The following is a 20,387-nucleotide window of genomic DNA, read 5'->3' on the forward strand; positions in this document are numbered from 1 at the left end:
TCACATTGTGTTATTGACTTGCCAGAATAGCAGTCTAAAATGTTTGTGTTTTAATGTGGATTTAGATTTTGGTTTTATGTGCCTTTGGTCCCGTCCCCCCGTCCCCCCAATTTCAATGCTGATCCTAAAGTTTCTGCATGGAACTAAGTCAGGGACAGCCCACCCATGAAGTAGGGTGAAGCAGCTATCTCAGACAACACCCATGTGGGTCCCGCCCCCAGCCTGCTGCCTCCACCACTGGCACCAGCATTGATTTCCGGAGAGAACTTCCAAAATATTACAAGCTCTCACAGAGCGCGATAGATCACGTAAGATCTCGCTGATGCCGCTTCTCTGTGGTTGGTGCTGTTGGCAGAGGAGGGGGCAGAGGTGGATAGGCGGCAGAGTAGGAACAGTACTTTGCAGCAAAATGGGATGTGCCATCCTTTAAGTAAGTGCCATTTATTCCGCCTGATCTTGCTCTATTCACATTCAATAGTCTTGTGGCAAAATTACTAATTTTCTTCTTTTACAGAAAAGAGACATGTAAAAGTAGGTGGACTAAAAAGACTCAACTATTTCTCAGTTTTGAAAAACAGGGAATTGTCGCTGAAGCAACTGCTAGGCAACTGTTGATTTAGTGTATATTTTGCTCAAAGGACACTAGCAGCCTCGTACTTGGTGTTGCTAGGGGATTCTAAGAAACAAAAAAAAAAGTTTTGAAATCAGATTGGCCTGCCATCTTGATGCGAAAGATGGATCCTGATCTAGTTCACTTGATCCAGTGAAGTAGATCAGGATCTACTTTGGGTGTTTGTCTGGCAGTTTTATGTGATGCAACTAACCAAAGAGGTGACAAGATTTAAACAGTAACTTCAAATTTAAAATGAAACCCTATTGATCATACCAGTGAATTGAGATGTTGTTAATTTTGTAAGACATTTCTGGTATCACTTAAATGTATATCAATACAGTTGAGTATCTTCATATGTTTATCAATTATTGTCAGATACATCATTTTCAAAATTAGCAGGAACTTTGGTGTGGATCTTTTTATTTGCCACATGCAAATTGCCATATTACCTCCTCATAATGCAGAACAATTCTGACTGTTGTATTTTCTCATTATTAAGCAGTTTTCTAGAGATAGTTGACATAATTGGCATAGTTATATTTGAATAATTGAAATCTTTAATTCTCATAAATGCATTCCAGTTGCTTAGTTTTCTGTTAACTGGTGAGTGTTTTCTTCTTCTAACGTTAAGGTGGCTGTGCAGAAGTGATAGAGATAACAAATCAATGTTGTATCACTTGCATAAGAATCCTTCTCATGTTCTCCAGCTGTGGTGCAGTTGTCATTTGCTATTTTTTCCAACTGTAATTTCCTTGCTGGTTTGTGGCTAAAACCCAACATCTTGATCATTTTCCACCCAGTTTAAGATTGATCTTTCATTTACTTTATAGTTACAGCCAGCAGTGCCAAAAAGCTGGCAAAATTGTATTGGGTGTCATCAGCTTCAGCTTCAAGCTGAGTGCAGTGAGCAAAGATGAAACAGCTGTTTCATTGTCCAGATCAGCACCCAGTACATGGCCATAATTTTTTCCATCTTTCTCTGGCTGTGATCATTTTTATTTCTCCCTCATTTCAAATAGCATAGTGTACAATATTTACCCTTCTCTACTGTTATACCAAACTGACTCTATTTTCAAGCCATATTTTTGCATCAAACTAGTTGTACTGTCTCCGGCTTTTGTTTTGCCAGGTTTTCACCTTTCTTTTATATTTGACATAGTAGCATCTTGGCAACAGTATGGTCAGTAGTTGAGAAAAGAGGAGGGAAATGCCTTGTTTCGTACTTTTTTTTAAGAGGACAGTTGTATGTGGGGTTTTTTAGAATTGTAACTCAGAATTAAAATGACATGTAGCAATCCTATCTTCTGTATATTGGCATCCAATCATAGAATTAGGAGCTAGACTTCAGGTGTCACTCCAATCCTCTAGTCTTAGTATGAAGAACTGGCTGCATACATAACTGCCCAAGAGGAGAGCTACTGTTATGGATCAGGAAATGGTTAAGCAAGTGGGAAGCAGACAGTAGGAGTAAATTGACATCTTTCCAAACAGAGGGATGTACAGCGTTGAGTTCGCCAAGGATCGGTATTGGGAACTGTGCTTTTTAACTTGTTCACAAATGATCTAGAGTTAGGGGTGAGCATGAGGTGGCCAGGTCTGCTGATGATACTAAATTGTTCAGGGTCATTAAAACAAAAAGAGATCGTGAAATGCTCTAAAAGGACTTCTCCAAACTAAGAGAATGAGTGGTAAAATGGCAAATGCAATTCAGTGTAAACAAATGTAAAGTGATGTGTGTTGAGTCAAAAAATAAAAATCTTAGGAATGAAGTTATATGGCTTTAGTAGAAAGGCTATAAGGAATTAAGTATAAATAGATTAATAGAGTATTAAAGGGAAAAATAAGGTTAGAATGTGTTAGGATAATTATAGGATAGAAAACAGAGGAAGATGGAAAGGAATTGCTGAAACAATTAAAAGAAGTGGAATACAAAAAGGGAGGTGTGAGGAGGTCGTGGAAATAAGTGAATGAAAGTTATGATATTGAAATTGTTTTGTGTCTTAAATGGTTTTTGTTTTTGTTTTGTTAATCTTATGTGTTAGTGTTTTGTAGTGTTTCTGTACTGTGTTGTATTGTTTTTTGTTTTTCCCCCCTTCTTTTCTTTTCCTGTTTCTTTTTTTTTGTAGTGTTGTGTTTAAACTGTTGTAAAATTAATAAATATTATTTTTTAAAAAATAATAAATAAAAATCTTAATTTCACATTTATGCTAGTGAGGTTTGAAGCGGCAGTGAATGAGAACTTGGAATCATAGCGAGTATCTTAAGGAAGATGTTGATCCTGTATTTGGCAGCTGTGAAAAAGGAAAATTTTGTGCTAGGGATTATTAGTAAAGTTTTTCTTCCTCTCTCATAATGTTAGAACATCCAATGAATATGAATGCTGGAAGATTCAGGACAGATAAAAGGAAGTATGGGAAAGTTAAACTGTGGGACTTGCTTAGATAGCTGCCATCTTGAATGGCTGTACAAATGCATTAGATAAACACATGGATAAACACTGTTTATCTGGGAGCCTGTAGGCTTACACATTTGCACTAAGCCATGGTTTGTCTTAACATCTTAGCATGATGTGCAAACCAGGTTTCTGACTCCCATAGCTGTAACTCTGCTCTACAATATGGGGATAATAATCCTTTGGGACAAATTCTTAGACTGGCATCCAAAACAACTGCAGGGCTACCAAAACTGTTGACAGTGACTAACATTACAATGATGTGTAATGTTAGGGCTCTTTCAGTGGAAACTTAGTAAAAGCTTGTTTTCTGTAATTGTTAGGAAGAACAAATGGAGTGGAGTTGTATACAAGAATGTGACTATTAAAGCTTTTCATCATTCCATTTTCACAATTTGCTTTGGCATTCTATATGCTTTAGTTATTAAGTCAAAGCTTTTCCCTAGGAACTTATGGTGATAAAAGTACTGCTTATAGTGCCCTTCCTATGATATGAAGTATCTTTTCCTATGTACTGCTCATAGTTTCTGAGTAAGTCACTGTACTTTTCTTCTTTTTCTAGCAGTCTGGATCTGTTTCTCTGGGGACACCAGTGACTAGGAAAAAAGAGGATGAGGTATCAGTTGGAAGTACGCCTTTGGCTAAACAGCAATCAAATCAGGCCTCTGAATATGCCAGCAGCCCTGTCAAAACAAAAACTGTAACAGGTATGTTTTGTTTTAAGTTAAATCAACCCATTCTCCAGGAACTTTTTTCCCCCTTGGCATGTGTACATTCCTGCAGGGTCAGGTGTACGTATCTGGACACATTTCTGCAGTTAATGTAGAAAGCTTCATATACAATTTCTGCAGTTTTAATGGATATATTTTCAGTTCAGTTCTACAATGTTAGATCGCATTTTCTAACTTTAATCCCAAATTATTTTTATAGTACTTCATTTTAATACATCATTGGGTCAGCTCAAGTTTGCTGGCCTCTCCAAAAAGATAGCTGTTCAGAGAATGCTTTAGTGAACATAGTGTATCTTAATTTTTTCAATGCTGTTGTATAAACAAGACACAATGTGGTATAATGGCAAAGAGTGCTGTGTTTGGTTGCAGGAAACTTGAGCTGAAATCCACACTTTGCACTGAGGCTTGCAAGATGGGGGTTTTTTTTGCAAGTGTAGATGGAGATAGTATATTGTAAATAAAAGGTCACCTGGTACATAATGCAGGAGGGTTATTATATTGCATGCCATGCTTTTGGGCTTCTTGGAGGCACCTCTGGGAAATGGGATGCTGGACTAGATAGACCTTTGGTCTGAAGCAACAGGGCTGCTTTATTTCCTTTCCCTTTACATTAACATCCCTTGAAGTAGAGGCTTCTCTGTTGGACGAAGTGGAGCATAGCCCGCCTGAGATTCTGAGCCACCCCAAACTCCAGAGCCACAGTCCAGTCTTTCTCCTGTCTCCCACAATCATTATTAATGCGTTTTCTACTGATTTAGAGGCTTCCTATATACTTTTGCCCATATCCTTTGGTTCGTCAATCAAAACAATCACCACCAGCAGGTTCCATCCCTTCTCCAGCAGCTCTCTCCCACAGAAATGACTTCAGTAGGGCAGTTGATTCTTTTGATGCTACTTAAGGAATGTTCAGTAACTTAATTTCTCTTTACAGATAGGTAGCCGTGTTGGTCTGCCATAGTCAAAATTAAAAAAATTCCTTCCAGTAGCACCTTAAAGACCAACTAAGTTAGTTCTTGGCATGAGCTTTCGTGTGCATGCACACTTCTTCAGATACACTGAAACAGAAGTTGCCAGATCCTTCTATATAGTGAGAAGGTGGGGAGGGGTATTACTCAGAAGGGTGGTGGGAATGGGAGATTGGCAGATAGCTGAGATGAGCCTGTTGACGACTCTTAACGACTGTAATAGGTCTTCCAGGAAAAGGCAAGGGGTGAGAAGGTGAAAAATGGCTTAATCATGTATAATGAGATAAGAAATAAATAATTTCTCTTTATTTCTCAAGAAAAGTCTCAGAGAACCAAAGTGTTGATGGCTGCATTAGTGGAAGGGAATGCCCTGGGTTTTATGCCCTGCTGCTGTACTTTAGCGCAGCTGAGGGTTTGGCCACTCATCTCTTTTAATTCAGCTATGAAGAGAAAAGGCCACAACAAATGTCTTTAATTTGCTGTCTCATCTTTTGAGGAGAAGCTGTATCTTAAATCAACCCTAGAGATGGATGGAATCCGTTTCAAATTATTTAATGAAATTAATATTTGCTCATGAAGAAGGAAACTTTTCTTGGTGGGACTGATACATTTTTAAAACGTTTCCGTTATAATAACTTACTTTCTTTTACCAGCTCAACTTAAATCTGTTTCTTTTTCTGTTAATTGGATCTTTAGTTTTATTGTAAAATAATTCTGTGGAACTGAAACTTGCAATTAATGAGCAGCATATGGTAGATTTTATTCTCTTAGGAGATTGTTTGGTTTGATAGCTGTTAGACTTTATTGTAATTTTTTGGACTGTTTGCATTTGTTGATTTAAAAGTCTGCTGCTACCTATCAAACCTTAAAATTAAGATAGCAAAGATTTTTGGAGCCCATTTTTATGCATGCTAACTTGAAAGCCCCAGTGAGTTCAATGGGGAAATATTCCCAAGTGAGTGGGCATAAATTGCAGCCTTAATTTCACAAAAATTGTATATTTTAGAAAACTCTTGAGTGATTAACAAAATGTCCTGTGCACTGTCTTAAAAGTCCTTTATGACTTTCAGTTACAACATGAGTCTTAGGGAGCTGTCTTGAGAACTGCTAGAAACTGATATTGTATATTGTGCTCTGTGATGGCAACTTTGGTCGCAGCTGGTATATAGCTTAAACTCCTGTTCTTTGATTCTAGTAGTTTGGGAAGTAATGGAAACTGAAACCTTGTTAGAAATAAAGGGTGGGAAAATATGATTTACTCGGGAAATAATAATAAAAAGCCCAATGTTTTACAAACACACAGAGACACACAGCTCTTGCCCTTGCTCTCAAAATAAATGGCCTTGTCTCTTCTGAATTCCCAATAATTTTCTCAGCTGACATTTTCTTGTCCCTCTGCTGTTTGGAGACAAACAAAGGTTATGTCATCTTGAGGTCAAGACTTGCCACTTTGAAAATATTCCCTAGTTCCGTGTTTCCGTTACTGAGCATTCAGCAGAGAGCATTCCACCCAGACATATATCACTTTTTAAATATGGTGGAGCTTTTTATAAGTTCAGCAAAAGTTTTTGTGCCTGTAAACTATTTTTATTGTTTGATCAGTATACAATAAGAGTTGAACATTTTCACAAAGAGGTGTTTTAACAAAATGACCCACTATAGTCCTTAGGTATCTTCACTTACTTTGAGCTTTTAGCAATGTGATTTCTCAAAATGAAAAATGTATAGGGAAACTACTTCCCTTCATTTCAAGAGATACTGGAAATGACCACCACCTCCAGTATGCAGTTTTCAGTCCATGGCTAGAAGTTGTCAGTGGCTGAACAGAATATGTGAATTCTTATCTTCTTTTTTAAAATTTTGTTGGACTCCTGCCATCCTTCTCCATTGGCCATGCTGGCTGGGGCTGATGGAGCTTGTAATCCAGTATCTGCAAGCATCATGATGGCTGTTCCTTGGATTAGAAAATTGGCTACGCAGAGGGAACCTTTAACCCTTTCCCTTGCCTGCTCTGCCCTGAATCCTTTAGTGTGCATGAGGACATCCTAACTGGCACCTCTATAAGGAAATTCAAAAGGTGCTGCCGGCAATTTAACCTCCATATCTTATGTATCACAGTCATGAGGGAATAAAATGTGGATACTTTAGGAGACTAATTAGATTGTGAGACTTTTATAGTCTTTCTGCAACACTTAGTGGGGTTTGAGGTATCTTAGAGTATGGTGTGTAAGTGTATGGTTAAGTCTGAGCCCTGAAAGTGACATGTTCAGTCCAGCCCTGACTGATGGAGGCAGTGATATATGGAAATAATTCAAACTTTCATCCATGCTTTGTAATGCGATATTAATAAATTAATAATAATAATAAATTTTATTTATATCCCGCCCTCCCCAGCCGAAGCCGGGCTCAGGGCGGCTAACAACACTAAAATAGTGCAACATTATAAAAACATCAAAGAATTAATTAAAATCAAAATTGATGGCAACCATAAACTAAAGTATTGTAAAGATTGCCAAAGGAGGGAGTCAGGCTGCGCCCTGACCAAAGGCCTGGTGGAACAGCTCTGTCTTGCAGGCCCTGCGGAAAGATGTCAAGTCCTGGAGGGCCCTTGTCTCTTGTGACAGAGCGTTCCACCAGGTTGGAGCCGCAGCCGAAAAAGCCCTGGCTCTAGTTGAGGCCAGCCTAACCTCTCTGAGGCCTGGGACCTTCAAGATGTTTTTATTTGAAGACCGTAAGTTCCTCTGTGGGGCATACCAGGAGAGGCGGTCCCGTAGATACGAGGGTCCTAGGCCGTATAGGGCTTTGAAGGTTAAAACCAGCACCTTAAACCTGATCCTTTACTCCACCGGGAGCCAGTGCAGCTGGTATAGCACCGGATGAATGTGATCCCGCAGCGAAGACCCCGTAAGGAGTCTCGCGGCATTCTGCACCCGCTGGAGTTGCTGGGTCAGTCTCAGGGGCAGCCCCACGTAGAGCGAGTTACAATAATCCAGTCTGGAGGTGACCGTCGCGTGGATCACAGTGGCTAGGTCAGGGCGAGAGAGGTAAGGAGCCAACTGCTTAGCTTGGCGGAGATGAAAAAATGCCGCCTTTGTTATAGCTGCAATCTGCGCCTCCATGGAGAGGGAGGTATCGAAGATTACACCCAAACTCTTAACGGACGGTGCTGGCACTAATTGCACCCCCGCAAGAGATGGGAGTTGCCCCCTCAATCCCATATCGTCCCGTCCCAGCCAGAGGACCTCTGTCTTCGAAGGATTTAACTTCAACCGGCTCCCACGTAACCATCCAGCCACAGCTTCCAAGCATCTGATCAGTGTGTCTGGGGCCGAGTCAGGATGGCCATCCATCAACAGATAGAGTTGGGTGTCATCAGCATACTGATGGCAGCCCAGCCCAAAACTCCGGACAAGCTGGGCGAGGGGGCGCATAAAGATGTTAAAAAGCATCGGGGAGAGTATCGCACCCTGGGGCACTCCACACACCAAGGAGTGGCGGGATGACAGTTCCCTCCCAAGCGCCACCCTCTGTCCCCGACCAGAGAGAAACGAGCGCAGCCATCGAAGGACTGTGCCCTGGATCCCCACGTCGGCAAGGCGGTGGTCCAGGAGTTCGTGATCGACCATGTCGAAGGCTGCTGACAGGTCTAGAAGAATCAGCAGCCCCGAGCCGCCTCGATCCAGCTGCCTGCGGAGATCATCTGTTAGGGCGACCAGAGCCGTCTCGGTCCCATGACCAGCGCGGAAGCCGGACTGGAATGGATCCAGAGCCGATGTTTCATCCAGAAACCTACCAAGCTGTTCAGCAACCGCTCTCTCAATCACCTTACCCAGGAATGGAAGATTCGAAACTGGGCGGTAATTGGATAGATCTAAGGGGTCTAATGATGTTTTCTTTAAGAGCGGACGCACCACTGCCTCCTTCAATTCCCCTGGGAATGTCCCGGTGCCAATGTGATTTTTCTGTACAATAAAATTTATTCATGATAAAATTGCATCGTTATGTTATGCTCCTCCTTTAAGCTTTTTAAAAATAAATTACAGTTGATTTATATTCCCTCTCCTGTTTCACTTTTGTGAGTGACATTCCCACACCTCCACTTCACCTCTGTGACTAAATCCCACCCACCCCTTTCTTTCCTTGCTGGGTTTGTCACAATCCTAAAAGGATTTCACATCCTAATTAAGAGGAAAGAGGTTTGTTTAACATTGGGGTTGATGTAATACTTAATTGCAGAAGTACATGCAGTCCTGTGACCCTCTAGCAATTGAAAAACCCCTAACCATTACATCTACACCACCTCTTTGAATGGAGGAAGGGTGTTGCAGAAGTAAATAGAGTGAGCACTAATAAGTTGGGGCAACTGGAGCATTAAAACTAGCTGGAAAATACCCAGAAAATTCAGGGATTCAGTGTTGGGCATTTGATCCTTCATAATTATTTTTTCTTGGTTTTGTTTTGTATAAACCTAGCAAGCAGACACAATTTGAATACAAAAGTGGATTCATTCTTAAACTTAAATGCTAAGACTTTGGTAGGCTGTGAAATCTGTTGGCAGAAGGGAAGCACTTAAGTTAGGAGATCACACATTTCCGTTTAGTTAACTGAAGGGCTATTGTTTGTGTGTGCCTGCTGTGCAGTGGATGCTTGAACAAGGATGCTTTAGGTGGGTGAAGAATGTTAACTCGACATGAAAGAGCGCAATATTTTTATTTAAATCTGATATTTCCCACAAGATTTGGAGTGGGGGAAGAACTTTTTCCGGTGTGTTTTTCACATGCTGGCAGTAATCCATCAAAACAAGCCCAACCATGCTGTTTCGTAAAGATTCTGTTTTTGTCCTGCATACTAGTGACCACAAGTTTTTATTCATATTGATGCGGAGCACATTGTACTGCTTTCTCTTTTGTGTATCAACATCTTCATCCTTGGGAGCTGGTGAAAGGCACCATCAATGATTAAAAGCAGAAGTATTTCTCTTACACAAAACTTATGCAAAATAACTTTTAGCAAAGGCAGCTTTTACAACTCAATAAAGTATGGAAACCATAAGATGCTTGGTTCAGGAAAAAAAGGGGGGAAGTGTACCAGAAATTCAGGGATCTTGTTGGGGTTGTTCTGTCAGCAGTTTGCATACATAATAAAATCTACCCATTCACCACAGAAAATGTCTACTTTGCTCCCAAGGCAGTCAGACCTTTCGTGCTGTCTTTTCATACATTGTGAAGACACAGAGCTTATCATACCATCTATCATTGTGCCTTCCAAGGTTTTCCAAAACCGTATGATTACAAGTCTGCCCCTTACTTTACTTTTAAGATTTTTGTTTTGTCCATCTGAGATGTTTAGCAAAGTCAGCGTAGAAATAGAAAAAGAGCTGGTTTAGTGATCATGTTAATTTCCAAGAACTCTTTCCCCACAAGTTTGCCACACAAGGGTATTCCAATCCCAACAAAGTTAGTAATATGGCAACACTAGCAAATCGGAAAAATGTTTTTATTTATGTAAGATAACTTACCGGTACATAATTACTGGAGTGTAATGCCAATGATACACAGTTTTTTACATAGTTTCCTTTAGTTACGTGGAGATCAATGTTAACTGCCTACTACCCCAAGCTTGTTCCACGCTACAAAAGTTAAGCAATTGATTTAACATAGTGCACAATTACTCTGTCATTGTAATTTATGTTGATATTTATTGAAATTTACTATTGTCTTTTAATTTTGTTGTCCTCATTCTTTGATAAAAGATACTTGGAAGATATGATGTAATTGTAGAGGATCTATAAATGTGATATCCTGCTTGTTATGTGCTTGAAAGAGTCGTGCTATTTATAAATAAGCAAATAATAAAATTATGAATAAAATGCATGTACAGATAGCATCAATTTTTAAGGAATGTGATATAAATTGAAGAGACTTCCTAGATTTGATAACCAAACTGCTGAATTGCTAATTCGGGTTCTTTGGCACAATTGAGGCTAAAATCTCCCTCTTATTTGCCAAATGTTTTTGTACTAAATTATTTGAATGTAACCACTAGCTTTATGAAATGGTGGAATTCTATTGGAATATTTTAAAAATCTGACTTTTCCACAATTGTTCATTTAGTTCAATTCAACTAAGGCCTGTTGAAACTAATGGAATAAGTTACTTCTGATTAATTAGAGACATAGGTTTCAATAGAACTTGTGGTGACTAACTTTGGTTAGATTATGCTACTATTCACCATGTAAAACAAACTTAAGTTCTCAAATGTATTCTATTGTCCTTTTATTTTTAAGAATCGCGACCTTTATCAGTTCCAGTGAAAGCCATGCTGAGCTCATCTGAAAGCTGCAGCAGAAGTCCTGAGGAAAAGATGAAAGAATTTATTGGGGTATTGTGGAATGCAGTCAAGCGCCTTACACTTCAGGTAAGATGCTGGGGGGGGGGGTGAGAGAGAGAATGGAATATTTGAAATACTTAATACTTTCTAGGATTTTAGCTTATATTTTGAAACCCTTGTAAGATAAGTTCCCAGTGTTTGTTTATATAAGAAATGATGAAGCCAGTCTTAAGCACTTTAAGCCCCTTTGGTTGAAACAAGAGAGTTAAGTATGGTCTTCTGCACATTGTCTTGTGTGTGGTCACATGTAGCAATACCGGTGCATTGACTGTGAGCTTTCTGCAGTGCCTTGTTTGTTTGTATATTTTGCACAATATCTCATGGTCATTTATAAGCAGCAGATTAGCGCTGCTTTTAAGAACTCCCATCATCCAAATATCCAGTCAGACTGCAACCTATGACTATCTTTTGATTTAAGAAAATAAATTAAGCTTACAGGTTGTAGTGGGAACCAGGCAAACAGTGCTCTGACTCCAGTGTACAACAGACTTTTGCTCCATTGCATTTCCTGTTCACTTGTATTTGTAAAGCATAGATTTCCAACTCCTACAGATTAATAATAATAATAATAATAATAATTTTTTATTTATACCCCGCCCTCCCCAGCCAAGGCCGGGCTCAGAGCGGCTTACAAGCAATAATAAAAACAAGATGAGTGATTACAACTTAAAAACAAAAATAAAATACAACATTAAAATAATGGAACATTAAAATATTAAAATGGAGCCTCATTGCAGGAGAAGGAAAAGAAAAAAGAAAAAGGGGGCAGAGGGAATCAAATTGGCTCCAATCCAAAGGCCAGGCGGAACAACTCTGTCTTACAGGCCCTGCGGAAAGAGATCAGATCCTGCAGGGCCCTGGTCTCATGAGACAGAGCGTTCCACCAAGTTGGGGCCAGTGCTGAAAAGGCCCTGGCTCTGGTTGAAGCCAATCTAACTTCCTTAGGGCCTGGGACCACTAGGGTGTTGTTATTTATGGACCTTGAGGCTCTCCGTGGGGCATACCAGGCGAGGCGGTCCCGTAGGTACGAGGGTCCTAGGCCGTGAAGGGCTTTAAAGGTCAAAAGCAGCACCTTAAATCTGACCCTGTACTCCACCGGGAGCCAGTGCAGCTTGAAAAGCACTGGATGAATATGCTCCCATGGCAGAGACCCTGTGAGGAGCCTCGCTGCAGCATTCTGTACCCGCTGGAGTTTCTGGGACAGCTTCAAGGGCAGCCCCGCGTAGAGCGAGTTACAGTAGTCAAGCCTGGAGATGACTGTCGCATGGATCACTGTGGCCAGGTCGGGGCGGGAAAGGTAAGGGACCAACTGCTTGATGCGGCGAAGGTGGAAAAATGTCGCCTTGGCTGTTGCTGTGACTTGCGCCTCCATGGAAAGGGAGGCGTCAAGGATTACACCCAAACTCTTAACGGAAGGCAATGGCACTAATTGGGCCCCCGCAAGAGAAGGGAGTTGGTCCCTCATCCCCATGCTATCCCGACCTAGCCATAGGACCTCTGTCTTCGAAGGATTTAGTTTCAATCGGCTCCCACGAAACCATCCAGCCACAGCTTCCAAGCATCTGGTCAGTGTGTAAGGGGCTGAGTTGGTGTGGCCATCCATCAGTAGATAGAGCTGAGTGTCATCAGCATATTGATGACAGCCCAGCCCAAAGCTCCGGATAATCTGGGCAAGAGGGCGCATAAAGATGATTAAAAAGCATTGGGGAGAGAATTGCGCCCTGCGGCACTCCACACACTAAGGAGTGGCGTGATGACATTTCCTTCCCTAGTGCCACCCTCTGTCCCCGACCAGAGATAAAAGAGCACAACCAGTTACGGGCTATGCCCTGTATCCCCACGTCTGCAAGGCGATGGTCCAGAAGATCATGATCGACCATGTCAAAGGCTGCTGACAAATCTAAAAGGATCAGCAGTCCTGACCCGCCTCGATCCAGTTGTCTACGGATATCATCTGTTAGGGCAACCAGAGCCGTCTCCGTCCCAAAACCAGGACGGAAACCGGACTGAAATGGATCTAATGCTGATGTTTCCTCCAGAAACCTACCAAGCTGTTCAGCAACCGCTCTCTCAATTACCTTACCCAGGTATGGAAGATTGCCTTGCTTATCTATATACTGTTTGAATGGGATGATTTGGACGTTTAAGTCATAAGTTCCTCTATTCTCAGCAGAAATTCTTGTCAAATAATAACAGGGTGTCCCGTCCCCCGTCCCCCCCGTTGGGATTGTTGGTCAGGGAGATTTGAGCTCATGGCACTTGGGTGCCTTTTATCATTCATTTCAGTTTGAAACTAACAATACATTTTTACTTGGGGACAATAAAGTTATAAATTTAGCTCCTGGTAAAGCAAATTGGTAGCCTCAGGAATGCATCCCTCCTTAGGCTTAAAATCTAGAAGACAGGATGCATGAGGGAAAAGGAATTCCTATAGCATAGCTATACAGTTCTGCCTATGCAATTTCTGGCTGTCTTGGAGAGCAACCCCTTCCCCAGAAGAACTCCTTGCCCCACAACCAGATCTATGAGCAAAGCATGTAACAGCACCCAGGCCAGGAGTTCAGGGCTGCTCGTGCTACACAATTATTTCCTCCAACTGCTGACTTGATGCTAGTTGGGATCATCAGCAGAGCGGGCTTGATAAAGTCCTCCTCTCTCATTGATGTCTACGGCAGTTCGTTGTTTTAAATACTGATTTAAGGGACTCCCTTGCTAACCATGCTTCAGGCTAACAGCAGTACTGTCAAAGTGCTTAACTGCAATTGAGGAGGGATTTGCTTGAGGGCAGTGGCATGCAGTTGAGGTGTGTATGTACCCAGTGTTCCTGATTTGCTAATCACATTTGCATTGTGGTTGTGGAGCCAGTGTGGCATCTGTTCTGGCCCTTATTATAATGCCCAAGGTATTTTTTTCTATTCCAACAATGGTATAGCATTCTTGGAGTTCCACCATCACTAAATATAGAACAACAATCTGAGAAAACTTGAAAGCTGCCCTTCTCATTGTAGTCTGCCAGGGCTTATGTGGATGTATTTTGGCAGTATGGTTTGGGGATGGTGATTTACAGGAGATTGATTTTATAGGATGACAAATATAGACTGAAAAGGAGTCCTGAGTTGTCAGCAGACTGTTGTCTTCGTAATTTGAAAGCATGAAAGGGTTGTTCTTTGTATTTATAAATAAATACATAAATGCTTAGAACAGAAACACCTGGAAAATTTACTTTGGATCCAAGGCTAGTGTCTGCTTGGCTCTTTTGCTCACAGTCGTGTCCAGCATGACAACTCCGAGAACTAGGCTTGTTGTAAGAAGTTATGATGTAATTTTAAAAATGCTGTTATGCAAGGGCTTTTTTCTATAACTGCTAACAATTTCAGCGTAAACCTTGCAGTGTCTTTTGGCAACTATAGCATGAGGGAGGGAAGTGTTCACTTTGCATGTGTTCCTGGTACTAATAGCTGCTCAACTTATGAAGTAATGTAAACACAATTATTTTTAAATGGTTGTTAATGCTTGATTTCATTGAGAATAACAAGGGTTCCACATTTTGGCAAGAGTTAATAATGAGTAATAGTATGTTGAGCACTGACCAAATAACTCCACATTTTTACTATGTTTCACATAAATACACTATTATCAAAATGTTCCTTAAGTACTTTATAAAATGAATCCTTAGTTACTTGAAAATATTTGAATATTTTAAGTCAACAGGATTTGTATTAAATGACATATTGAAAACAAAATGAATTGGAGTTGGAAATATGTTGATGGCGTGGTGAGTGCAGTATGGAAGGCTCTTAGCATCAAATGAAAAGATAGCCAGAACTGGTGCACACAGAGTCCTGTACTCTTAAGTGCTGTTTCCTGAACTGTCCATGTGTGAGTGGAATAGACTGCTGCTCATGCAAAGGGACTTCCCCTTCCCCTCACCCCTTGCAGCGCTCCCCCTACAGCCTTAAAATCAATTCTGAAAGGTTGGGAGTCCCTCTTGAGCAGATTTTGGTAATACACAGGAGGCTGCAGGTGGAAGAAATGAAGGTGAAATTCTGTGGCATTAGCAGAAGTTCACTTGTGCAGTTAGACTCCATCTTAACTGGCTATTCTATATACTTTGACAAATTATTCTCTTGGGTTCCCTCACCTGCTTTCTGATTGTGACACAATTCCTACTTCATTTGCACTCATAGTTGTTCTAGAAGAATGTCTAAACCCATCAAGTCAACCTGACAGAGATCTTTACTGCAGTACAGTATAATATTTCCAAAGGAAACATTCCCATTTCCTCTGTGTGTGTTCATAAGATCACCACAGAAAGCAAAAACATATGCACAAAAGGTGACCTTGGAATCAACTCTTTGCTTCACCCTTTGGCCTTGTTCCTTCCTTCTGCCTTGCATTACTTGCTGCTTACCTTGGTCCTTCCATACCTGCATTCATTGATCTCCATTCTTTTGATCACCGGCACTGAATTCTTCTTGTTGGAGTTGCTGAAGATGATGGTGTGGATCACATTAGGATCTCTTGTGAACACCGTCCAACAACTGGTTGTTGCTAATTTCTAGGCTGTACAGTGTCATAAAATCATAGGGTCGTAGAATTATAGAGTCAGAAGAGGACCCCAATGATCAACTGGTTCAACCCTCTGCAATGCAGGAATCTCAACCAAAGCAGATGGTCATCCAACCTCTGCTTAAAACCATCTAATGAAGGAGAATCCACAACCACCCAATAATACTTCTGGGTCCTCCCTCACCTCCACCCCACCCCCCAAAAGCCCCAGCATAGATTTGTTTGAGGCTGAAAGCTGACACGTTAAGGTGTTGCAGCTGATGATGGGGTTGTATAATAGATTGGAATGGGGGTGGGGAGGGAATTGGTCCAAGGACCATGTTCCTTTACAGCCAGTCTTCCAGGGGCCATATACCAGGGGTGGGTGTGTCCAGAGACAAAAAAGTGGGAGGAGCAACAGATGTGTCTCTTACCTTTTTAGTGAAGGATGTATTGAAGCCATGCACAATTCAGAGGTTTCTATACATACATCTCTCCATCCTGGCAAGTAAAACATATTATCACTGTTGATGGACACATCCCATCCAGGCAAAGACACTTAAGCAAGAGATGTAGTAGGGCTGATGAGGAGTGTGGTGTAGTCAGAGGGGGTGGAGCCTGGTGAAGGGAGCATGGCTGGGGCAGGTGGACTGAGGGCCAGACAGGGGTCCCTGCAAGGCTGCATTTGGCCCCCAGGTGTGAAGTTTCCCACCCCTGTTATAGATGTTACCTATCTCCCTCAATCTCACCTCCAGTATTTCACAAATTTTAAATATTATATTTGTCTTAGATTAATATATACAGTCATTACAATTCAAAGTGTTTGAGAACATCCCTATTTTACAGTACACAATTTAACGTTTAAATCATGTGGACATATGAAGTACAATTCTTATAAATATGAACCAGTGCAATAATTTTCTGGAAAGATCTTGTTCAAATCTTAGATGAGAGATGACTCATAAAATTACTGTGTTTTCAATATTTATTGTGTTTTTAATATTCTGTTGGGAGCTGCCCAGAGTGGCTGGGGCTACCCAGTCAGATGAGCAGCATACAAATAATAAAATTACTATTATTATAATAAAATTATTAGTGAGGGCACTTTTTCTCAGACTGTATATGAATTATGGAGACTGTAATGCTAGTCTCCTTTGCAGGTTTGCTGTAAAGATTGCTTAGAAAATGTAAGTGAAATATTTTGAAAACATGCCATATCAATATGGATATTACCATTTTAATTCTATATTGTTCTTTTTTCTAATAGAAAACTAAAACTTCACTGTTGTGTAACTTAAAATTCTTATTTGGTTCAATTTGAAGTTATACAACAGGAGAATTTTAGTTTCTTACTATAAATTGATTTTATTAGTGTGGAAATTGACACATTTTGAGACATTTTATCAAGAACAGAAAATAAATGCATATTTTGAATGCATGTTAGCTGCCCTTTGTTGTTCTGTTATTAGGGAGTGTTGCGTAGCAAGCACAATCCTTAACATAATCAAAAAGGAGGTGATTTTGTTTCAAGAATTTGTAATAATTCCTTGTCTTTAACACACAAGTATGTTCGGTATTGGCAAAAGAACACGTTGCTACCAAAACTGAAATACGATCCTTGAAACAGAAAGGATGTTGCCATGGAAAAATGAAGTAACACTCAGTGCAGCTGTGATGCATTAATGAATAGGATATTTTTTTAAAAGATCATTTGTGTTTGGTGTGGCTTAGAGGGTCCCAACCAGATGGTTTCCATGAATAGGATCTGACCCCCAGCTTGAGGACTTCTTACTGGCAGATTACTTCATTTTCTTTCCCTTGGATTGTCAGGTCCTTACATTAATGTAAGATTTACTGCTGCAGATTTATATTCAGTTATATAAATCAGTCACATTTCACATTAAATTCACAATTTTAGACACACAGTTTAATAGTTATTTTTAAAGTGTAAAAAGATTTATTTGATAGCTTTAATATAAGCTATTGATGTAACTTTAAGAGTACAGGAATTTTAAGATATTTGGATTACATATATTTTTAAGCACTATTTCTATCAATAAAGTGATACGTGATACATTTTTGTTTAATCAAACAACTAATAAATTTTTAGAAGTACTCTTCCTTTTCTTTTACTCTCTCTCTTTCACTCTGTATGTGCAGAGCACACACAGTTACACATCTGTGGTATCTGAAGAAGTGTGCATGCACATGAAAGCTCATACCAATAACAAACTTAGTTGGTCTCTAAGGTGCTACTGGAAGGAATTTTTTTATTTTGTTTCGACTACAGCAGACCAACACAGCTACCTACCTGCATCTACATACATAGGTATGTATGCAGTTAGTTGGTGTCCCCAACATAGAAATTTGTCCAGATGTGAGCTGTCCAGGTGTGCATCAAAATCTTACATATTCATATGTTTTGCAGGAGTGCACGTGCCAGCTGATTCTTTTTCATACAAATACCAATTTATTGTGAATAAATTGTTTTTTGGGGGGCAGCAATTTCGTAATGTCAAAGCATGGGCTTATACATATGCACAAAGAAATGAACACTAATTGGGGGTGAGATTCTAATTTGCATATGCCCCAGTCTTATTCTTTGACAGAACTGGTTAAAAAGCTGTCACGGCTTCAATTTCTGTTGAGATGGCCAACTTCTAAAGAATGCAGAGAATTTTTTATTTTATTTTTTGCATATTCTTATAAGGGACAATTGAGTTGTCCTGGAGTAAGAGCCTGGCAGAAGCAGGGGAGCTTCTTTAATATGGGTCTGAAAGTAGCTTCCCTAGTACAGGTTTGAGAACTTAAAAGCATCAAGCCTTAAAACCAACCAACAAACAAGAAAAAATGTGAGGATGTCTGTGATTCAGCCGTCTAACAACATTCTAACAATGCATAGTGCTGGATCCTTATGGCAGCAGCATATGGTGCGGCATGGTTAGGTAGAATGAAATGCAGCTGAATGCTATGGAAAGATTATAGCTTGTGACTTTCTAGTGCTTGCCTCCCTTGGTGAAGTACAGCGATACCAGAGGACATGCAAAGTTCACTCCGTCTTCCCAATTCGATTGCCAGTACAGTGGTGCCCCGCAAGACGAACGCCTCGCAAGACGGAAAACCCGCTAGACGAAAGGGTTTTCCGTTTTGGAGGCGCTTCGCAAAATGAATTTCCCTATGGGCTTCCTTCGCAAGACGAAAGCCCATAGGGAAATCTCCGGGACAGCGGGGAAGCGCAGCGCTTCTTCCCCACTGTCCTCGGACCTCCTCCGAAGGCTGGCGGTGGGGCGGAAAGCCCTGCTCCTCCGAAGGCTGGCGGTGGGGCGGAAAGCCCTTCTCCCCGCGCCAGCCTTCGGAAGGCTCCTCCGAAGGCTGGCGGTGGGGAGAAAAGCCCTTCTCCCCGCGCCAGCCTTCGGAAGGCTGCTCCGAAGGCTGGCAGTGGGGCGGAAAGCCCTTCTCCCCACGCCAGCCTTCGGATGGCTGTCCTGAAGACTTGCGGTGGGAGGAGGGTTTTCCTTCCCACCGCCAACATTCAGAATGCTGTTCTGAATGTTGGCGTTGGGGAGGAAAAACCCTCCTCCCACCGCAAGCCCCGGGAACAGAGGAGAAGCGCTGCGCCCCTTCCCCTCTGTTCCCGTACCTGTCCTGAAGGCTTGCGGTAGGGAGAAAAGCCCTTCTCCGCACCGCCAGCCTGGCAAGCGGTTTCCATAGGAACGCATTAATTGATTTTCAATGCATTCCTATGGGAAACCGTGCTTCGCAAGACGAAAAACTCGCAAGAAGAAAAAACTTGCGGAACGAATTAATTTCGTCTTGCGAGGCACCACTGTAGAGATCCTTCTGATCACTCATCACCTGATAGCCATCCTTAAGCTGTACCTTTGGTGCTGCTAACACAGTGGTTTGACTTCATCTCCAAATGCACACTCCATTGTTTCTCGAGACAGACATATACCAACAATCGTTTCCCTATACATACCTATGTAATATCTAGGTTCATTTGGGCTGCATTCTTAGCCCACTTAAAAAGGTAAAGGACCCCTGACAGTTAAGTCCAGTCACGAACGATTCTAGGGTTGCGGCGCTCATTCTCGCTTTACTGGCCGTGGGAGCCAATGTTTGTCCGCAGACAGTTTTTCCGGGTCATGTGGCCAGCATGACTAAGCTGCTTCTGGAGAACCAGAGCAGCGCACGGAAATGCCATTTACCTTCCTGCCGGAGCAGTACCTATTTATCTACTTGCACTTCGTGCTTTCGAACTGCTAGGTTGGCAGGAGCAGGGACCGAGCAACGGGAGCTCACCCCATTGCAGGGAATCGAACTGCCGACTTTCTGATTGGCTTAGACCACAGCGCCACCAGTGCCCACTTACCTAGGAGTAAATCCATTGAATTCAATAGAGCTTCTCAGACATGTAAATAATACTAGTTTTTGTGTAAATAGTATATATAAAAATTGATTTCAAACATCAGTATTATTTCTAGAAAATGTTACGGATTGGCAAGTTTATATTTCAACTGGTTTTTTGTCTTGTAATTTTCTGCGCATACACACACAGAAATTATTGTATTAAATATATATATATATATATATATATATATATATATATATATATATGTAGGTTTTGGTGTCTTCGGGTGTCTTCCCGTGTAAGAGTTGGGGTGTCTAGGCGACGTTTCGACGAGGTC

The 20,387-nt window shown here is 41.2% G+C and overlaps 1 protein-coding gene across 6 annotated transcripts in view; it reads left to right on the forward strand.

The window, feature by feature from the left end:
* The window catches only part of VPS13B (vacuolar protein sorting 13 homolog B), a 368,719-nt gene that overhangs the window by 148,049 nt on the left and 200,283 nt on the right, over positions 1 to 20,387 (forward strand). For 4 of the 6 annotated variants that reach the window (XR_014010614.1, XM_081204225.1, XM_081204222.1 and 1 more), the window contains exons 21-22: positions 3,628 to 3,772; positions 11,048 to 11,178. Coding sequence is in view for 5 of the 6 variants with exons in the window: in XM_081204225.1 (XP_081060351.1) it covers positions 3,628 to 3,772; positions 11,048 to 11,178 (276 nt within the window). In the remaining variant the exon portion in view is untranslated. The remainder of the gene's footprint in view (positions 1 to 3,627; positions 3,773 to 11,047; positions 11,179 to 20,387) is intronic. The other 2 variants (XM_081204226.1, XM_081204224.1) reach the window with 1 other exon arrangement.

Source organism: Podarcis bocagei, assembly GCF_964188305.1.
Source record: "Podarcis bocagei genome assembly, chromosome: 8".
NCBI lineage: Eukaryota > Metazoa > Chordata > Lepidosauria > Squamata > Lacertidae > Podarcis > Podarcis bocagei.